Raw genomic sequence first — 21,209 nt, forward strand, 5'->3', positions numbered from 1 at the left:
GATGAGGGCCTGAATGATGGCTCTGGAATATTCTTTTAACAGAATATTCTAGTCAACACTTCACCAAGTCAGTATAACCTCAAAGCCTGCATTTTGGGGCATTTGAGACTTCAATCTTGGTTATAGTTCAGCATATCTGTCTTTCAGTTTTTACCAAGAGGAGGAGCTCAGAAGCTAGGTCTGGTGGTGGGTGTGAAGGACCCAAACTTCCTGCCCCGGCCAACCCTTCCTGACCGTCTCCACTGCTTTCTTCTTCCAGGCTGACAGGCTGTCATTAGCATAATTTCCGTAACTACACCCAAAAGGCCCAGGTATACTTTCACATTTCCTTGGCAGTCAATACTACTTTTATTTCTCAAAGCTTCATTTCAGATGCATTCCTCAGCTGACCCTTCCTGAGGCCCCGCCTTTATCATTTCTGAGCATCTGACACTGGAACTGCAGCACCTGGTCCTGCTCCCTGGTCTGCACAGCCCCCCTGGCTCAATGCAGGCTACAGACACACATACACACACATGCACCTATTTTCCAAGACTATAATAGTTCTTATAATCCTACACTATGAAGACCCCAGAAATCATCTACTGCAATCAGTCCAGTTTTAAGGTGAAAGCATAACATTTCTTAAGTATTTTCAAAACTACAATGAGATACCACCTCACACCAGTGAGAATGGGGAAAATTAACAAGGCAGGAAACAACAAATGTTGGAGAGGATGCGGAGAAAAGGGAACCCTCTTACACTGTTGGTGGGAATGTGAACAGGTGCAGCCACTCTGGAAAACTGTGTGGAGGCTCCTCAAACAGTTAAAAATATGCCTGCCCTACGACCCAGCAATTGCACTGTTGGGGATTTACCCCAAAGATACAAATGCAATGAAACGCCGGGACACCTGCACCCCGATGTTTATAGCAGCAATGGCCACGATAGCCAAACTGTGGAAGGAGCCTCGGTGTCCAACGAAAGATGAATGGATAAAGAAAATGTGGTTTATGTATACAATGGAATATTACTCAGCTATTAGAAATGACAAATACCCACCATTTGCTTCAATGTGGATGGAACTGGAGGGTATTATGCTGAGTGAAGTAAGTCAGTCAGAGAAGGACAAACATTATATGTTCTCATTCATTTGGGGAATATAAATAATAGTGAAAGGGAATATAAGGGAAGGGAGAAGAAATGTGTGGGAAATATCAGAAAGGGAGACAGAACGTAAAGACTGCTAACTCTGGGAAACGAACTAGGGGTGGTAGAAGGGGAGGAGGGCGGGGGGTGGGAGTGAATGGGTGACGGGCACTGGGTGTTATTCTGTATGTTAGTAAATTGAACACCAATAAAAAATAAATTAAAATAAATAAATAAATAAATAAATAAATAAATAAATTTCTTAAGTATTTTCTATGCATCTGGGACAGGCTACATGCTTTGCTCATATTCCCTACTTACACTGCCTGTAACTAAATGAGGTCTCTTTTGACAAATAAGGAAAAGGAGGAGAAACAGCTTGCCCGAGACTACACAACTCTCATGTTATGTTAGGGCATTTAAGTCTTCTGATGAGCCCTCTGGGAGAAAGGCTCTAATATAGCTGCTCCCTTTTCAGCAAGGATCCCTGTTCTCTGCTTATCCCTGCCTCCCAAGCATACTCACTGCTCCATTAGTACCACGAGACCATTTGACGCTTGAGATTTGTGTCCAGTAAGAACTAGCTAACATCCACACCTACTTCCTCTTAGGCATGCCACATTGGAAGAGTTACTTAAAATGCCAGCCAAGCCTTCCCCATTTTAAAGGGGGGGAGGGAGTAGCATTCATCTCACAGGGTGATTTTCAGGATTTAATCCAACAATGAGCAGAAGTAATTAGCGCAGTGCTCAGGTATAATCTATATCCAATGAAGGACTGTTGTCACTGGAGCTCTGCTTGTACCACCATTCCTTAGTATTTCTCAGTGCCCTGAGTACTGATGGTCTCTCACCCTCCCTTGTGGTCAGACCTAACCCTGTCCTCTGCCCCTCCCTCCTCCCACCTCTCTCTCACTAGTACCTGCGGGTGCCTCAGGGAAGCAGAGGCTCAGACCCTAACCTGCCCTCTGCAGTCTCCTTTCAACAGGTGCAGCCTTGAGGTCACACCAGGCTTCTGTCCACCTGGTAGGACACAGGGTCATGCTGTTCCAAACACATTCCTGTTTCCAGGTAAGTCTGGACTCCCTCCCAGGTGCAGGGCATAAGGGCTTATCCTGAGGCTCTGGCCACCACTGCCCCTTAGTGGTCCTCAAAGGCAGCCATGCAGTGATCAAACTTGAGCAGAGGCTATGGTCCTGTTGCCCCGCCCACTACTAGTTACTTTACAGTGGAGACTCGGAGCAGAAGCACAGGAAGCAGTAAGGCTAACTTCTCAGCACCCTCCTGCACTGGCATGACTGGGGTTCACTGTGGGGGGACATGATCCTCAGGCAGTTTGATGCATCAACTCTGGATGAGAACCAGGGCCCTCACCTTCCACTTCTGCTTGAATTCTGCTTGAATGCTACTCCATAAGGGATTTGGGGATTAGATTCCCTGGACTTCTTTTCTCTCGTCTGTAAAATAAGATGATTCAACTTCTACGATCGTGTGACAGATTTCAGTGTTAAAACAAAATTGTACAAATAACATAGCACTGTGTTCATTACCTTCTATAAAGTTAGGTGATTAATAAGAAAGAAGAAAGAAAAAGAAAGAAGAAAGAAAACTGGTGTTTCTGTTCTCCAGCTCCAAACAGGAAAACTCCTGCTGAATGTGGGGAAGAAGTAAAAGCTCTTTGAGGAGGTCTAGCTGAATTAAACCCATTTTCAATGAATTTTCAAAGTCTACATATGGCTCAATAACATTGGTAAATATAATTAATGAAAAGAAATTCTAAATAACTGAGACAAAATTGAACCCTCGGGGACACTCACTCCTCATCTGTCTCCATGAGCTTCTGTTTTTGATCCGGGAGATTTATGATTAAGAAATGCCTTCTTTTATAAGAGTCCAGCTAACACCCACAGACACATACTCTTTTGAAGGCCTGGATCAAGGCTATGACTTCCAGCATGTGAGGAAGGGGTAGAGGTGGAGGCGCAGAAATCTTTGTTGGTCTGTTTGGGGGATGTTCCTCCATTCCGTCTTCCCCATTACCTAATACAAGCAAACCCTCTCCTCTTGTGGCATCCTCTCAGGGCCTGACTCCATAGAGCAGTGACTCTGAGTCCTGACTATTACACTTTAGTTAGGGAGAAACTAGCTAAATATGAAGACACTCTCAGGAGAAGTCAGCTCATGTCAATTAAATTATAATTTATCAAGATGATTCAATAGTACCTTTCAGTTACACATAACTGGAAGGACAGTGATCTTGGGCATGGAGCAATCGACCCTATGGGGGGCCGTGTAAGTTCAACTTTCGAGACATTTCCTCCACATGCCCTTCTCCTTTTGGCTATTTTGGCTAAGGTGAGCTTCACCAAGGACACTTTGGCCACACACACCAAAGGCAAACCATCCAGAGGCCACCCAGCCCACCTGTCCTAAGTAAACATGTGCTAATCAAATGTTATTTAAGTTGCTGATTCATAAAAACACTGGAATCATCTTATTTGAATGTAAAGCACCACGTTCAGTTGTTGACTCCCTTAGTGTCTGTTGAAATGAGATTGATATTTTGATCTTACTGAGGGCTTACATTACTTCATGGTGGGGGATTTTGCATAATGGAAGCTCAAAATATTCTGATAGGGATCCCTGGGTGGCGCAGTGGTTTAGCGCCTGCCTTTGGCCCAGGGCGCGATCCTGGAGACCCGGGATCGAATCCCACGTCGGGCTCCCGGTGCATGGAGCCTGCTTCTCCCTCTGCCTATGTCTCTCTCTCTCTCTCTCTCTCTCTCTCTCTCTGTGTGTGTGTGTGTGACTATCATAAATAAATAAAAATTAAAAAAATATTTTGATAATTTGGGCATAACTCATTTTACTTCATTTCTGATGTGGTTAAAGACACAGTGACTCTGAACAACATGACCAATATTATGTTACCAAATTAAGGCTGATTAAGTTTCAGAATATTTTATTTTATTTTTTTATTATTTTTTTTTAAGTTTCAGAATATTTTAAATATCAGTATTTTCATAGGTCTATTATCAACTGCCTGCACATGCTAGTATTTTGGAAAAATTCATGGCTATTACCTCAGACTCACCTTGTAAAAATCATAATTCTAAAAATTGCCTGGGACATCTGGGAATCCATGTTGACTGTTTTGTGTTGGGTGTTCAGTCACGAGAACCTGCCCAGGGACACAGCCTGACAGAGGAAGAGCACAACTTTGAAGAGGTCACCTAGGTACACTGGGATCAGAATAGCTTATTTTATGTCATTTCCATATTCCCTAAATTATCTCATAGAAATTTTGTATTATATTTGAATCCTATTTTAAAATTTATTTTAAAAGAATTCACATGATTCTTAATATTGAAAATCTCTGCATATTACTCAGCACTTAGACACCACATGTGAAATTTGTTATTTTAAATTCCTGTAACTGGCTCTATCTTGACCACTTTTCTCCCCTCTTCTCAAACCTTGGCTTCATTTAGAAAACAAAATTTTATTTTCTCTCAATTCCCATTGCTCTCTGCCAAGTTAGAGACAAGGTTTATTCTTGGAGAGCTCAGAGTAGCTTCTTGACCAGACTGTCTTTTCCTCTGTGTAGGATAGATACAAAGTCCTAAAGAGAGTGGCACCAAAATGCCATCTTCTTATTAACAAAGTACTGTAATTTCTTGCTTGATGTCTTGCAAGATGTCTCTTGCATCCCCATGCATATGCAGGAATGAGATCACATCTAGCAGAACTGCACACAGTGTTGCACACAGGCAGTTTCCTTCAGCAAAGATGTTTGGCACCTTTATTGCCTGAATATGTGACCTCCTAATTTGGGGAAATGTTGCTAGAAAATCATTTTCATGTGATCTTCACCTGGAGACTGGCAAAAGATAAAATTTCAGTTAGTACTCTGTGTGTCCCTTTCTTTGTGGGCACACATTTCTCTCCCAGTCAAATGACAAGCATGGATGCTGAGGGGCATAAAGGCTGGGTTCTCCGAAACCTTGCTTCCCACCCAGGATGGACACTCCTGGTTTCTCCACACTGCTCTCTGCCCCTTTGGCTAACCCCCATGCATTCCACTAATGGACATCTTTGCTCTGATTGCCAGCAGATCTTGGCCATTCAAAGCTGAAGTTTAAAACCATCACCATGTCACCTGACATAAGCATTCCTTCTTGGGCATTAGATTTCCAAGCCTGTGGAAACAGAGCTCTGGGAGAAAAGAAACAAATTCATTCAGTGGGTTAGTTGGTATGAAAGAGAATGACCTCTCCCACTGGCCGGCCCCTCTTAGTTCTGAGTATAAACCTCCAGCTCTGGAGTAGGTGCCACAATATGTTGGATGCAGTTTGATGCTGCCAACCCAAAGCCACTGTCAGGGAGGGACCCCTTAGCTGAATCTGCTTCCACTTCCCAATCTCCTGCTGATGCTCCCAATGACTGCTTCAAAGCAGCTCCCAGAAAATAAGGAACACCATAGATGCAGCCCATGAGGGTCTGCCTCTTAAGGTCCAGAGCAAGGTAAAGAAAGGTAGATGATTCTTGTAGAGGAGCAAAAGGAAGAAATCAAGAAGATGGTCACAAAAGTGGGTTATGTTTGTCCCCAAATTAGTAAAATAATTTAGGGCGTAGGGGGGAGATTAAATCTAGTTTGTTTCTTTTCACTTTCCACAAAGCCACCAAGGTCATATCCCTAACAGAACAGGATGTGCCCTATTGCTTTGATAACAAACAGGAAACTCGATAACTGTTTAGAGATTATCATTTAAAGTCTGTGCTTTTCTGTTTGATGAGCTAAGAAAGGAACTTGTGGATTATTTAAAATGCTTTTGTTCTTAGATTAAATAATGGATTCTCTGGTGTTTGATGACTTATTCAGTTAGTCAGCCATACATAAGTTAAATAAAACAAATAATATAAAAGAGATCCATGTCTAGATAAATGAATTATGAATCAGTATTTTGATGAATGAATTCTGTGTTCTCAGTGTTCTTTACTACGTAAGCAATTGTTTGGGAGCTCAAAAAAATCTCAAACTCTTATTAAATAATTGAAACTAAAGAAATGCTTGTCACTTTCATGACAACAAAATCTGCCTTCCACACTTATATTGATAGATTCATCTTGGGCAGCCCAGGTGGCTCAGCGATTTAGCACCACCTTCAGCCCAGGGCCTGATCCTGGAGACCCGGGATGGAGTTCCACGTCAGGCTCCCTGCGTGTAGTCTGCTTCTCCCTCGGCCTGTGTCTCTTCCTCTCTCTCTCTCTCTGTCTCTCATGAATAAATAAATAAAATCTTTTTTTTTTTTTAAAAGGACTCTGAATCCTGTCTGTCACATCCCAGTCCTAGATCAACAGCAATTCATAGACATAAAGGCCAAACCCAGCAGGCTGGTCCTCATGTTTCTGAGCCAAGTTTTTGCAGTTTGGATATCAGGGGGAATGGCTGAGTGAGTGTGAGAACCATCCTATCTAAGCCAGAAGGACACATTCATACCAGGAATTTCTTTCCAGATTTCCTGATGGGAGCCCTCTTACCTCATCTGCCCAGCACTCATGGGGCACAGGAAGCTCCAAATTGCTCATATCGGTGACAAATCATGAAGAACTTCAGAGAGCTTACTAAGCCACCACTTCTTCTGAGAAACCTGAACCAGCCCACCCTCCTGCCACTGATCTGACAAGTCCTGCTAAAGGGATCTCACTTCTTACCTTGTGTCTGGGGATCCAGCCAGGCCAACAGGATGCCACTGCTGGAAGCGGTCATCTTCTCTTCCCTCTGGACCTGTGAGTTGTCTCTAAGTCACATCAGTCTGCAGAAAAGACTCGAGAAATTATTTATTGTTATCTTTTCCCATATCATTTATTCATGGAAATTTCTCTTCTTTGTTTGCAGTTGGTCTTGGGCAGGTGAGGTTGGAACAACCTCAAATATCAATTTCTGGAACAAAATATAAGAGCATTAACATATTATGCAAGTTGCATGCTCAAAACTTTAACACTAAAGTGATACACTGGTACCGACAGAAACCAGAGCAGGACATAGAACATCTAACATGGGTCCAAACAAGCGCTAGCAAAGTCCCATCTTTAGATGGGAGGAAAAACAAACTTGAGGCAAGTAAAAATGCTCTTACTTCCACTTCAACTTTGAAAATAAATTTCTTACAAGAAGAAGATGAGGCCATGTACTACTGTTCCTGCTGGAGTAGGATCCACAGCATCAGAGTTGACAAGAGAAGCTGCATAAGAACCATCTTCAGGTCTGACCCACTCACATCCTTCTCAACATGGGCAACCACAGCTGTGTACCCAGCCTGAGCCTCTCTCCCTTGGCAGTATTTCCTGAGCTTTGCAGGAAGACATCATCAGCTCTGCTCAGACAGTGAATCCCACATAATATCAGCAATGATGGCATATGTATAAGAATTTTGATACTGTTTTCCTTGAAATTCACTTGTCTGGGAACTCTGAAAATATAGGGTGGATGGTTCAGAGAAAACTCCATTTGTTTGTTAACTCAATTTAGAGGAAGATATTTTTAGTACTTGAATGGTTCAGAAAGGGTATACATTTTACATAAATATTTCCCTGTTATTGGGTTATTTCTGATTTTACTCATAGGCATACTATTCCTCAGAGATGCAAAGATCTGTCAAATGTAAAAATTGGTGCCTTTTGTTAGTGTCTCTGGCCATCCTGAAGGAATCTAGTGACCATTAAATCCTGAGGTAAACAATCAGCTATTTCAGGGATAGGAGAGACCGAGGAATAAATCCTGTGTCCTAGAGGTAGAAAGAGCACCTGACTCCACATTCAAGGATCAATACTGGGACAAAACAACCACTGCTCCATTGGAACAGACCCCTGAGCAAATGAAGTGCCTCCAGAATGGTAGATATATACCTCTAAGACTTTATTTTCCAAGGCTGTACAAAGAAAAATAAAGATCCTGAATAAGGATTAGATGGCTAAAAGAAAGATAATACACACTCCCTACATGTCTAAAGAAAAGAAAGGCAATGTCCATCACAAATCAATAAAACAAGAAATAATTATGTATAATTGAATTCTGTGATTAACATCTGGATGGTTGTGAATTTTCAAGAAATAGGGAAACACACAGTGTAAAAACTTCTCTCCCACAGATTTAGAATCCACTTTCAAAGGATGAGATAAATCCTTTACTTCAAAAATTTGGTACTTTTGGTAACATGTTTATCTGACCATTTAATTGCCATGCTGGCAATTTAACCCTGGTTCTTGAGATCATGACAACACCTTCATTCTGTATCATTTTAAGAATGAGGAGACCTTATCAAGTGCAGAGATGCCATGGAAAGCAGAATGAATTCCTCCCACAGCAGTGTCAACCCCTTCCCGGGGGCAAACTCAGGATCTTGTGTCCCACACTTTGTCCATTATGACGCCTACTTGATTTGGGTCCCCAGTGGGAAGACCTTGAGGGATGAGTGTCAACCTGGCCTCACCTGGCCCCTAACACTCCCTAACACCCCTAAGAAGACCCAGAATGGAATATAGTTTCAGAGAATAAGAGCCCTTTAAAGAGAAGTGAATGAAAAGAAGGATTAAGCTTCTCCCAGTCTCTGTGCTAAATACTTTATACAGATTATTTCATTTAATTCTTAAAATAACTGTGCAAAATCAGATTACTGTGGACACATGAGGACTAACCTCAGGAGATGGAGCCACCCTGACTATTCAATATACATTTAACCATGAAACATAATACTGATGAGCAATAGGGAAAGGGATACCTTATCTAGGAGGCTTTGAGTGACAGGATCCTCTGTAACTGTTAGGAAACATGTCTTTTTTGAAGAATTATAAGTAAAATTTATAAATTATTGAAGGACAAACCAAATCTGCCCTAATCTAGACTTTGATAGGCAATTCTAAGGGATGCATATTAACCTCCAAGGGCCCAGAACATGTAGCCCCAAGAGAAGACTTGATCAAGATGGAGGGCTAAAGATAGAGTCAGTATTTTTAGCACTCTTGCCATCAGTATTTTTGGATTTTTACATTTAATAATAAATGTTTTATAAAATAGTTTAAAATATAACTGCATAACAAATAATAAAATAAAAGTGTATAGATGACATGTAAAATGGTCACGTATTTATGTTTTCCCATGTAATAATATTACTACTTATATCTCCAGAAAAAAGCAAAACTAAAAAACTATAATTAACCACATTGGCAATAGTAGTTACCTTGGAACAGGGGTCTGCTAATTATGTCCATCCCCAGCAACCCCTGGTTTTGTAAATAAGGTTTTATTGAAACTTGGCCTTGACCATATGCTTACAAATTATCTATAATTGCTCTTATGCTACAATAGCGGAGCTGAATATTTGCAACAGAGACCCACAAAGCCTAAAATTTTTATCTTTTCGCCCTCTACAGAAGATATTTGTCAATCGCTTCCCTAGAATAATATACTGTGGAGCGACACTTATTTTTATTTCACATTTCCCTATTCCTCAGAGTTTTTCACTGACCCTTTGTTACATATCCACTCCCCCCCCCCATATTAACTGTCTTCCTCTGAATGAATTGCTTAACATGTCTTTGAATCCATTTCCTCACTGGAAAATGGAAAATATAAATATATTTACCAGGAGGAACTGGTGAGAGGATGAACTCATAGAATACATATAAATTTCTTACAAGTGCTTGGAACATGCCTAATGCTCACTCTCTTTATGCATACTTTGAATATATGAGTTATTATGGCATATTTGAACATATTATAACAACATATTTTTTATTTAAATAATAGAATAAGTGAAAATAGAGTACTTTTCCTTTCAGACATTTCCAGTAGAACACCTGCTGTCGACATTCCTGGAACACAGCCATGCCTATGCATTTCCTAACTGTCAATGACTGCTTTTGGGCTAGAATGCTGGAAGTAATGAATCACAAGAGAGACCTTAGGGCCAAACAACCTAAGTAAAATATTAGTTATCTGGCCCTGTACAGAAAAATGTTGGCTGCACCTTCCATGCAGAATGAGTAAAGGAATTAGTTCATAATTATCACTAAAATTCAAAATACAATAAGAAAGTACATTGATAAATTTTACTACATGAAAGTGAAAATAAACCTTGCTTTGCAGAAAGCAGCATAAGTTAAATCAAAAGACAAATGATAATATTTGAGGAAATATTTGCAATGTGTAAAGCACATAATGTTCAACTGTGGTAAAAAGAAGAACACATTTTAAAAATGGAAGTAAATCATTAAAATCATTAAAAACCTTCTATAGATAAATAGCAAAAAACATAAAAAGCTAATTTGTGAAGAGAAATATAAAAATAGTTTTTACATATATGAATACATGCTCAACTTCACTTTTAATTAGATAGATGTCTATTAAAACTATAGAGAGATACCATTTCCTATTCATGAGAATGAATAAAAGTGAAACATTCTGTTGGTGAGGCTGTGGGAGAAAATTGGCGTCTTACAACATATTGCTAGTAGGGATGCAAAATACAACCCTTTCATGGGGTAATTTGGTAACAAAAGTTCATATGCATTTACCTTTCAACCTAGCAAAAACACTTTTTGAAATTACTCTGAAGGCACAGCTTCAACACTATGAGCATATATAGGCACAAAGATATTCACTGGGTAACTGCAAAATGTTGGATATAACACAGCAAGTTTGATTGAATAAATGATGGCACATGCACCTAATGGAGGAATATACACTGTAAATAGAATGTGATATGTAAAGCCACTTGTAATTTGTATGCTGGCTATTCACAATTGGAAAATGAAATTTAATAAATAGTATCACTTACAAAAACAACACTAACAATTAAAAAAAACTCTATAATACATAGAGGTGAAATTTAACCAAAAATGGGAAGGATTTGTATCCCGAAATCAATGAAACTTTAATGACATAAGCCAAAGAACAACTAAATAAATCTAGAGATATACCATGTTCATAGATTGACTCAATAGTGATAAATGCATTCCATGTAATCTCAACCCAAATCCCAGAAGAACTTTTAGAAATCAACAAACTGGTTCCAAAATTTATATAGGAAGAGGAAAACATAGCATTGCCAAAACAGGTTTGAAAAGAAGTTAAACACTTACTAGGAAGCTACAATAGTCAAGACAGTGGGATATTGGTGAAAGTATGGACACATAGATGAGAGGAAGAGAATCCAGAAATAGGGCAACACGTAAGTGGTCAACTAATTCCTAATGAAGTTGCCAGGGAAATCCAAAGAACAAAGAATAGACTTTTCTACAACTGGGTATGAGACAATTGTTCATCTATGTAAAAAAACAATAAACCTCAATCCATACCAAACATCACATACACAAACTAACTAAAAACAGTTTCCAGGACTAAATGTAAAAACAAAAACAATAACACTTATAGATGAAAATACAGGAGAAAATCTTTGTGACCTTGGGTTAGCCAAAGATTTCTTACATAGGACACAAAAAGTAAGAATCCTAAAGGAAATGTTTGATGATTTGCACTTCCTTAAACTTACAATTTCTGTTTATCTCATGACTGCAAATGGAAGGAAAATAGAAAAGGGAGAGAAAAGCCAGATTAAACTAAAATATTGTTCAAATACATATCAGAGAAAATACTGAGCTCCACAATACAGAGAGAAGTCTCAAGACTCAATAATAACAAATGAAACTCAGTTTAAAAATTACAAAGAGCTATACTGGGAATTTGGGCAGAACTCAAATTTACTTCTCTTCTTTTGATAGCAGAACTTTAAGGTAAATAACAATTTACACAAACAAACAAACAAAAACTAGGAAAAAGGACCCCAATGTGCTCAGAAGTGTAGAGAACATGGCTCCCATCTTAAACAACACCCCAAATAGCAGGACAACCTGAAATGTAATACTTTGTTTGAATCAATTGAATAGCTGAGATTCAGGGTACTTTACCTAAACAATAATTGTAGACACACAGGCACTTGCAGGGAGAAACGGTAAGTGAGCATTTGCTAACCTTGGACAGATGTTATGGAACACATACACCTGGTCACAAGATTAAAGTGTAAATTTCCAATGGAATATTAAGAGCTGGAAAAGTGTGAAACCTGAGGGACCATATGTAAGGTATTTCCTGTCACCTTTTAAGCTTCTTCTCCAGGATCTCCATAAAATTCTTGCAGAAAAGATCAGGAAAAATCCAGAAAAGGCTTCCCTGTTGGTGTTATAAAAGGGGGAACAACTACTGCTGAGACCCACCCAGACCTCACCTACCCCATCACCACTGTAGGAAACAAGTGACCTTATCTGGAGGGGAACGTGCTGGTGGAATCTCATTATAGTTGAGGGAAGACAAAGGAGAGGACCACAAAAAATGTTCCCCAGAAATGTTCAAAAATAACACATTCATCTGCAGAAGGATGAGCATCAAACCACAATCTGAAGTAGGTGCTTACTTATTGTGGTTGAGGGAGGGAGACAGGATTTAAATTTTAAAATTTTCTACCTCTGGAAAAAAAGGCAGGAATATCTGTGAAGGCCACATCCTTAAGACCTAGTTTCGCTGTACCTGGTTAAAATTGAGACTTAATAAAAATATCAGAGAGCATCTCCTGACCTTTCACTCCCATGCTATAAAACCTTGAGTAAAACTAAAAGTAGAATAGACCTCATAGAGCTTCAAAAGACAGCCTTTCTCAAAAAAAAAAAAAAAAGACTTTCTCTGAGGAAGAGTACAAAGCGAAGACTCAAAGACAAGTAAAGAGAGAAAGAAAAGTTACAACTAGGAAATATTTAAGTGTCTGAACTCTGAAAACAATAAATTTCAACCCTGATAACTTAGCAACTACAAGCTTCAAATCCAGTCTAACTTCTAACTAGTTAACACAAACTCCCATGCTCAAGGCCTAGCAGGAAAAGTGTGCTCATTTCAAGCACAAAATATATTAACCTCAATATCTACTATACAAGACAACATGTCCAGGTTCCAACCAAAAATTTCAGAAGCATACAGTAGGTCAAAAAGAAGTGCAGTCTGAGGACACAAAGTAATCACCAGAACCAGATAGAGACATGACAAAGATGTTGGAACTATTAAGGAATTCAAAATAACTATGTTAAAGGTTCTAACCTAATAGCAAAGGTAAACAATATTCAAGATCCAAGAGAGAGCTTCCAAGAAGCTTTTTCTTTCAACATATCAAAGAACTGGATTTTTTTTTCAAATTTTTGGTTAAATAGGAATCTATTATTTCATGGAAGATAGATTTCTACAAATCTATTCCTTCATTCCAGGAATAATATGTCACCACACAAATTATTTTCTCATTTTGCATCATGTGGTAAAGAATCATGTTGTTAAGTTATAAAAAGTCATTAAGATGAAGAACATTGTTCACATTTCTCAAATATATTTCTGTTGACATGTTTGCATTTTTGGTTACTGAAGAGTTTCCTTCTTTAGAAATACAATCCCAAATTACCAATGGAGCAGGTCTGGTGTTTGTGAGAATACAAGAGCTTTTCCTTTGATGCCTTTTCTGAGCAATAGAAAGAGCTAGAAAGCAATAGAAAGAGCTAGATTGAAGTCACCAAGTATAAGTGTATTATTATCTAAGTATTTCTTTACTTTGGTTAATAATTGATTTATATATTTGGCAGCTCCCACATTCGGGGCATATATATTGAGGATTGTTAAGTCCTCTTGTTGAATAGATCCTTTAAGTATGATATAGTGTCCCTCTTCATCTCTCACTACAGTCTTTGGGGTAAATTTTAGTTTATCTGATATAAGGATGGCTACCCCTGCTTTCTTTTGAGGACCATTCGAATGGTAAATGGTTCTCCAACCTTTTATTTTCAGGCTGTAGGTGTCCTTCTGTCTAAAATGAGTCTCTTGTAGACAGCAAATAGATGGGTCCTGCTTTTTTATCCAGTCTGAAACCCTGTGCCTTTTGATGGGGTCATTAAGCCCGTTCACATTCAGAGTTACTATTGAGAGATATGAGTTTAGTGTCATCATGATATCTATTTAGTCCTTGTTTTTGTGGAATGTTCCACTGAACTTCTTCTTAAAGGGGAATTTTAAGAGTCCCCCTTAAAATTTCTTGCAGAGCTGGTTTGGAGGTCACATATTCTTTTAGTTGCTGCCTGTCTCGGAAGCTCTTTATCTCTCCTTCCATTTTGAATGAGAGCCTTGCTGGATAAAGGATTCTTGGTTGCATGTTCTTCTCATTTAGGACCCTGAATATATCCTGCCAGCCCTTTCTGGCCTGCCAGGTCTCTGTGGAGAGGTCTGCTGTTACCCTAATACTCCTCCCCATAAAAGTCAGGGATTTCTTGTCTCTTGCTGCTTTAAGGATCTTCTCTTTATCTTTGGAATTTGCAAGCTTCACTATTAAATGTCAAGGTGTTGAACGGTTTTTATTGATTTTAGGGGGTGATCTCTCTATTTCCTGGATCTGAATGCCTGTTTCCCTTCCCAGATTAGGAAAGTTTTCAGCTAGAATTTGTTCAAATACATATTCTGGCCCTCTGTCCCTTTCGGCACCCTCGGGAACACCAATTAAACGTAGGTTTTTCTTCCTCAGGCTGTCGTTTATTTCCCTTAATCTATCTTCATGGTCTTTTAATTGTTTGTCTCTTTTTTCCTCAGTTTCCCTCTTTGCTATCAACTTGTCTTCTATGTTACTCACTCGTTCTTCCACCTCGTTAACCCTCGTCGTTAGGACTTCTAGTTTGGATTGCATCTCATTCAATTGATTTTTAATTTCTGCCTGATTAGCTCTAAATTCTGCAGTCATGAAGTCTCTTGAGTCCTTTATGCTTTTTTCTAGAGCCACCAGTAGCTGTATAATAGTGCTTGTGAATTGGCTTTCTGACATTGAATTGTAATCCAGATTTTGTAACTCTGTGGGAGAGAGGACTGTTTCTGATTCTTTCTTTTGAGGTGAGGTTTTCCTTCTAGTCATTTTGCTCAGTGCAGAGTGGCCAAAAGCAAGTTGTATTGGGAAAAGGAGAAAAAGAGAGGAGAGAAAGAAGGAAAGAAAAGAGAAAGAGAAAAAAAAGGAAGAAAAAAAACGAAAAAAAAAAAAGAAGAAAAAGAGAAAGAAAAAGAAAGGAGAAAAAAAGGGGGTAGGGGAAGGAAACAAATCAAAAAACAACAAAAAAAAAAAAAAAGAACCACGGGGAGTATCTTCTGATTCTGTGTACTTTAAGTCCCTTGGCTTCCCCTGGAAGTTGTCAGTCCGTCTAGCTGGTCTTCTGGGGGAGGAGCCTGCTGTGCTGATTTTCAGGTGTTAGCACTTGGGGGAGCTGCTCTGCCCCCTGCCTGGTGCAGAGCTCAGTGGGGTTGTTTACCCTGTGAGGCCCCAGGAGCAACAGCCCTAGTGGCGGGGCCAGCTCTGGAAACCTGGATTCAGCCCCCGCAGGAACTCCGGAGCTCTCCGTCTGCAGGGCCTGGAGGCTCCGGGGCGGGGCCGCTGATGTGCTCAGCTGGGGCAGGAGCGTCCTCGCTGTCCTGGGCCCTCCCGGCCTCTGCCTGTCCCGGGGGAGGCGGGATCCTGGGCTGTGTCCCGGCGCCCTGTGCTCCGGGGCCTGCGCTGGTGGATTCGCGCTTCCGCCCCGCAGCCCCCTCCACGGAGCCGCCCCTGAACCCCCCCGAGCTGCTCCCGCCCCGCAGCCCCTCCGCGGAGCCGCCCCCGAGCCCCTCCCCGAGCTGCTCCGGGTCCCGCCGGGTCCCGCCGTGCGCGCTGCAGCACTTAGGGAGCTCAGCGCACTCTCCCGGGGCGCAGGTGTCTGTTACTGTCCCGGGGAGCCCGAGGGCATCCCCGCCCTCCTGGGTCCTGCTCCAACTCCCCGCGAGCCCCTTTCCCCCGGGAAGGTCGGTGCAGCTCCTGCTTCTCGGGGACGGGGCTCTCCTGTCCTGGGGACACTCGCCCCGGCCTCAGCCCGGCTCCTCGCGGGGCCCCTCCCCCTTGGAGGCCTTTGTTTCTTTATTTCTTTTTTCCCGTCTTCCTACCTTGATAGCAGCGCGAACTCTTCTCACTGTAGCATTCCAGCTGTTCTCTCTTTAATTCTCAGGCCGAATTCATAGATTTTCAGGATAATTTGAAGGTTTTGTAGGTAATTTGGTGGAGACAGGTGATTTGGGGACCCTACTCTTCCGCCGTCTTGCCCCTCCCCCCCCAGCAAACATTTATTAAGGACAGTTTTGGTGCTGGAAGCTAAAGGTAAAAGGGTGATCAAGACACAGTCCCAACACTCAAAAAGCCTCTAGTCTAGAGGACAACTGTTCTGGATTGTGGTCATTGGACCACCTATTTTTCCACTTGTAACTTCCATGGACACAGAATGTCTTGGATTCATGAGTTCTTTTGTTTTCTTAATTTATATAAAAAATTACTTATAAAATCCACATATTTGGATTTGGTAGAAGAATTTGATAAAATGGACTGAAACCATCTCAGTAAAGAGAATAATAATATTAGCTAAGATTTATTGAGGACCAGATACCATGTTAACTAGTTCCAGTGCGTTATCTTATTTCTCAACAGCCCTATACAGAAAAGTCTCTTATTGCATTTCACAGACAGTGAAACTGAGGTTTGGAGAAGGTCAGTTATTTGCCTAAAGTCACATGGCTAGTTACTATGGCAGAGAGTGGGATCCAACAGAGATTTATCCATTCCAAAAGGCATGGTCTAGACTATTAAGTGATACTAAAAACAATAGACCATGTTTTTATATTCTGATATTTACTGTTCTGTAGCCTGAATTTTTAAATAGATAGTTTAGCTGAATTCTTTATTAGTAATAGCTCATAATTTGTATTACTACTCATGTGGAAAAGAATGCTTCTGCTTCTAATCATGCCACTAAAATTGACTCTCTTCTCTACACAAGATCAAATAGGTCATGTAGAATATGCATTTACTAAATTCTCACAATGTGCATCCCTGGGTGGCTCAGTGGTTGAGCGTCTGCCTTTGGCTCAGGTCATGATCCCGGGATCCTGGGATCCAGTCCCACATGAGGCTCCCTGTGGGGAGCCTGCTTCTCTCTCTGTGTCTCTCATGAATAAATAAAATGTTTAAAACAAAATAAATTCTCACAATGTGATTCTTATGGTATTTTTTATAAAATGACAAGTCTTTTTGACACCTTTGTATTCAATCTTCTTTCTGGAAGAAAGAAGAATTTTGCTGGAAATATTGAAGCTGATGGAATTGGAGTAGTTGTACCATATGCATGATTCAATTACATAACTCAGAGCAGCCTTCCCACTCATGCTGGGGCAGTTGCAGAAAGACCAAACCAAATGGAGTCCTCTGGTGGAGCAGCTCAGATTGTAAATCAGCTCAGATTGTAAATCAAAACTGCTAGATATTTTCAAGTCCAAAGGAGCATTCTTTTAGGAATAAATACATTAAGAGATCATCATTAAAATTTCAGACTCTATAACAACTCGTCAGGTCTACTATCACTTGGAATTAGATTTGGAAAGAGCTTACTTTACAATCAAACAAGATATCCACCCCTTAATGTATAGAAATAAAATAATATCTGTAAAAATATTGAACACTGATATAGTATATACTCAAATATATTATTTCTATTTTTGTTCCTCTTTGAAAATTTTAAAGAAATAATAACTATAAATTACACTCTAATAAAAAAGTGACATCAGAAGAAAACTCTCCAAAGCAAGAGTTTAGACAGTTCAGGAAAATGGAGAGAAAAGGTAAAATCATCATCTCTAACACTTGTGAGTGAGATGAGAAAGAGAGAAGAACCAGACTAGGCAGAGAGGAGTCAGTTCACATCCACTCTTTAAAAAAAAAAAAAAAAAAAAAAAAGCATTATTTATTATTTATTTTAGAGAGAGTGAGAACAGGGGAGAGGGGCAGAAGAGAGGGAGAGAGAAAAAATCTAAAGCAGATCCAGTGCTGAGCTTAAACCACAGCTTGGTTTCAGGACCCTGAGATCAAGACCTGAGCTGAAATCAAGAGTTAGGCTCTTAAATGATTGAGCCACCAGAGGCTCGAGTTCATATCCATTCTTGACGATGTTCATGTCTAATGGGATTATGCTTAAGTTTCATCTTTGTTTAATGTTAGCAGGGTCCATTTTTAATATATTTATATAAATACTGAAAAAAATATAGGCACAATTTTAAAAGAGGCATCACAGGGGTTTTTTGTAAAAGCTTTTCAAACAGTGGGTTGTTTGACTGGAGCAGAATCAAAGTGTTTGGTCCTGGCACAAAGCTCATGGTTACAGGTAAATTTCTTTACATTCTGCCCTATAACTAGGGAGGGGAGGCAGATTATACAGGGGTTGCGGGCGAGGTGCTGGTGGTGGCTCAGAATTCTAGGATTCAATCCCAGTTTGGCCAGAAGTAGCAGCAGGATACTTGGAGAGGTTAGTGACTACATCCTAGTCCTTTAGCTAATTAGCTAAAGCAACTGAAGTTCCTTAAAAAGTGTAGATGTTAATTCATTTGGGATTTCTGTGTTGAAAGTTTTGTAAAGAAGTTTGTATATCTTATTTATTTGATTTCAAAAATAACCAATGGTCCCCCCCAAAAAAAAATAACCAATGGAAAAGAATGAACAAAAAACTGTTTATGCAATATATTCAAGAATATCATAAGGTAGGGGTTTTTTTTTCCCCCTGAATTCAGTTTGGTAAATTTGTTCATTCTTCATTAGCCTTAAAGATGAAATTTTGCCTGAATGAGGGAGAACATCTCACAGGAATATTTCTAGAGCACAAGGTCTTGTCAAATAATAAAAATATTTTATATTTTTAAGATTTTATTGATTTATTTGAGAAAGAGAGAGAGAGAGAGAGAGAGAGAGAGAGAGAGAGGATGAGCGGGGGAGGGGCAGATGGAGAAGGAAAAGAAGCAGATTCCTTGCTTAGCACAGAGCTCCATGTGGGGTGACCCTAGGATACTGAGATCATGACCTGAGCAGAAGTCAGATGCTTAACCAACTGAGCCACCCAGGTGCCCCTCATATAAAAGTTTTCAAATAATTTTAACAAAGGTGATAAAACATTGAAAACATGAAAGAAATGATGTATTTAGTTTTCCTTAGTGGTTGTGATCATGGACACAAATGAATTCATAAACTGAAAACTAAGTTTCTGGTGTTCTTTTTTCCAACTCACTACATAAGCAATGTAAAGTCTAGCAATCAAGTTTAATAATGGTGACACATATAATTCATGAGGTCCTACAAAAATGTCTTCTAGGAGAGTGTAGTGCAGAAAAAAATATGGATTGTGAACCTAGATCTATCATTTTCCATATAATCATCCTTTAACAAATGCATTTTGATTCACTTCTCATTGCTTTCTTAAAATTATAAAAATAATACATTACTCATTATTGAAGAAATTGGAAAAGAAAAAAATTAAAATTTTATAGTGACACTTGTTACTGTTAACAATTTGGATTTCCATCCACTCACTTTATCAATGTAACAACAATATCAAATGAATTATGATAAGAGTATATGAAATTAAATACGGAAATAGCTATCGTTAAAATTGGGAAATGATCTGTGATAAAGAATGTCCATTCTTCAGAATTCAAATGACCACTCACTGGAGATCTTTATGATATCAAGAGTACAGAAAAATATATTACTAATTACCATCTAGTCTGAGGATCATTTTAGAACAAATTAATTTTGGAATACTTCAGTTTCTAAGACTCATTGTCACCTGCTTCTAAAAATGATGAGAATGTAGCAGGCACTGTCTCAAATATTATTAGCCTGAATATAAGGTTATCTCTCCTTTTTAAGTGGAAATATTCCAGACATAAAGGAAAAAGGAAGGAGGTTTTGCAACTTGAGTATATAAACGTATAACGATCCAGAAAAAAGTCAAGTATTCACTTGTATATTTAATCTCTTAATTGAATTATATCTAAAAGTTAAAAATTATATCAATACGAACATCAGTTGAGAAATACTGCTTTTTTTTGCCCTCAGTTTCATTAGAAAATTTTGCTCTATCTCTTCACATGCATCTCAGACTTTAGAGAAATTTCTGCCTTATCTTAAGGTCTGAGTGTCTGCTTTGGGATCCCCTTATGATGTCACTGGATAGTCTATCTGAAGACAAAATTACCCACTTACAAAGTTTTTTAAAAACATATTTTTTATTTACTTTGGTATTCTATATTTTGCAATGTAAGCAGAACATGCAGAGACTTTCATTCCAGGTAATATTTATCAAATCCATATTAAACTTCTTTATTGTCTTTTACTAGCTCTACCTCTAAAACTAGCATTGAGTTTATTTCAGTTGATATCTTGTCAAGTAGTATTGTTTGTATAGTAGAGCATTAGAATATGAGAAGCTAAAACAGAAGGCAACTTCTGTTTCATGAGGTATAATGTTGGGAAAGAAAGCCTTACCTTATGGTCTGGCATTTCAGTGTGTTGGAACTACACATGTTTTGTGTCTATATCACAGAGTGAGATTTGGAAGCATCTTCTGCCACTTTTTATGTCATCTTTGAGATAGACCTCACCAAACTATGAAGCTCTGGGGCAGAAAAAGAAACAAGCTCTGATGCACAAACTATTTTTCACTTATTTATTGCACAAACTATTTTTCACTTATTTATTCTGCATATTTCCAAAATCTATTTGAGAAAACTTAAAATAAAATACACAAGTAGAGTTAGGCCATGAAATAAAAATATAAGATCAAAAGCACTAAGGAAAGCAGAGAAAAATGGCCTGTGACTATCTAGCAAGAAACACAGAGTAAAATTTTATGTTCAAAGGTATGAGAAAAATATGGAGTACATACTTTATATTATCTGAGAAAATCATGCACACCAAATCTTCAAATATGTTATGTTTTTCCCACCATAAAATTAGAAAAGGATTTCTCTAGAAGAAATGTGAAGTGAAACAATGGGCATTGGCTTCCACAGCCATTTTGTAAAATGGAAGAAATGGTCTTTAAACAAATGCATTTCATGCTGTCACTGTGTCATTGCTATGGGCACCATGACATTTAATGTCATTCACAGATAGTGA

General features: G+C 39.2%; 1 long non-coding RNA gene and 1 gene segment (V, D, J or C); one reads left to right on the plus strand and one right to left on the minus strand.

Annotated features, from left to right (window-relative positions):
* Nucleotides 1–4,564: 4,564 nt before the first annotated feature.
* LOC119864169 lies at nt 4,565–20,705 on the minus strand. The gene is made up of 3 exons (XR_005373142.1): nt 20,577–20,705; nt 6,844–6,944; nt 4,565–5,008 (listed from the first exon to the last, which is right to left on the minus strand). It is a non-coding gene; the product is annotated as an uncharacterized LOC119864169 (long non-coding RNA).
* Nucleotides 6,595–8,152, plus strand: LOC119864167. The segment is given in 2 exon segments: nt 6,595–6,918; nt 7,028–8,152. Coding segments are annotated over 2 exon segments (468 nt in total).
* Nucleotides 20,706–21,209: the final 504 nt, after the last annotated feature.

The sequence above is a fragment of the Canis lupus genome, chromosome 18 (assembly GCF_011100685.1).
Source record: "Canis lupus familiaris isolate Mischka breed German Shepherd chromosome 18, alternate assembly UU_Cfam_GSD_1.0, whole genome shotgun sequence".
Taxonomy (NCBI): Eukaryota; Metazoa; Chordata; class Mammalia; order Carnivora; family Canidae; genus Canis; species Canis lupus.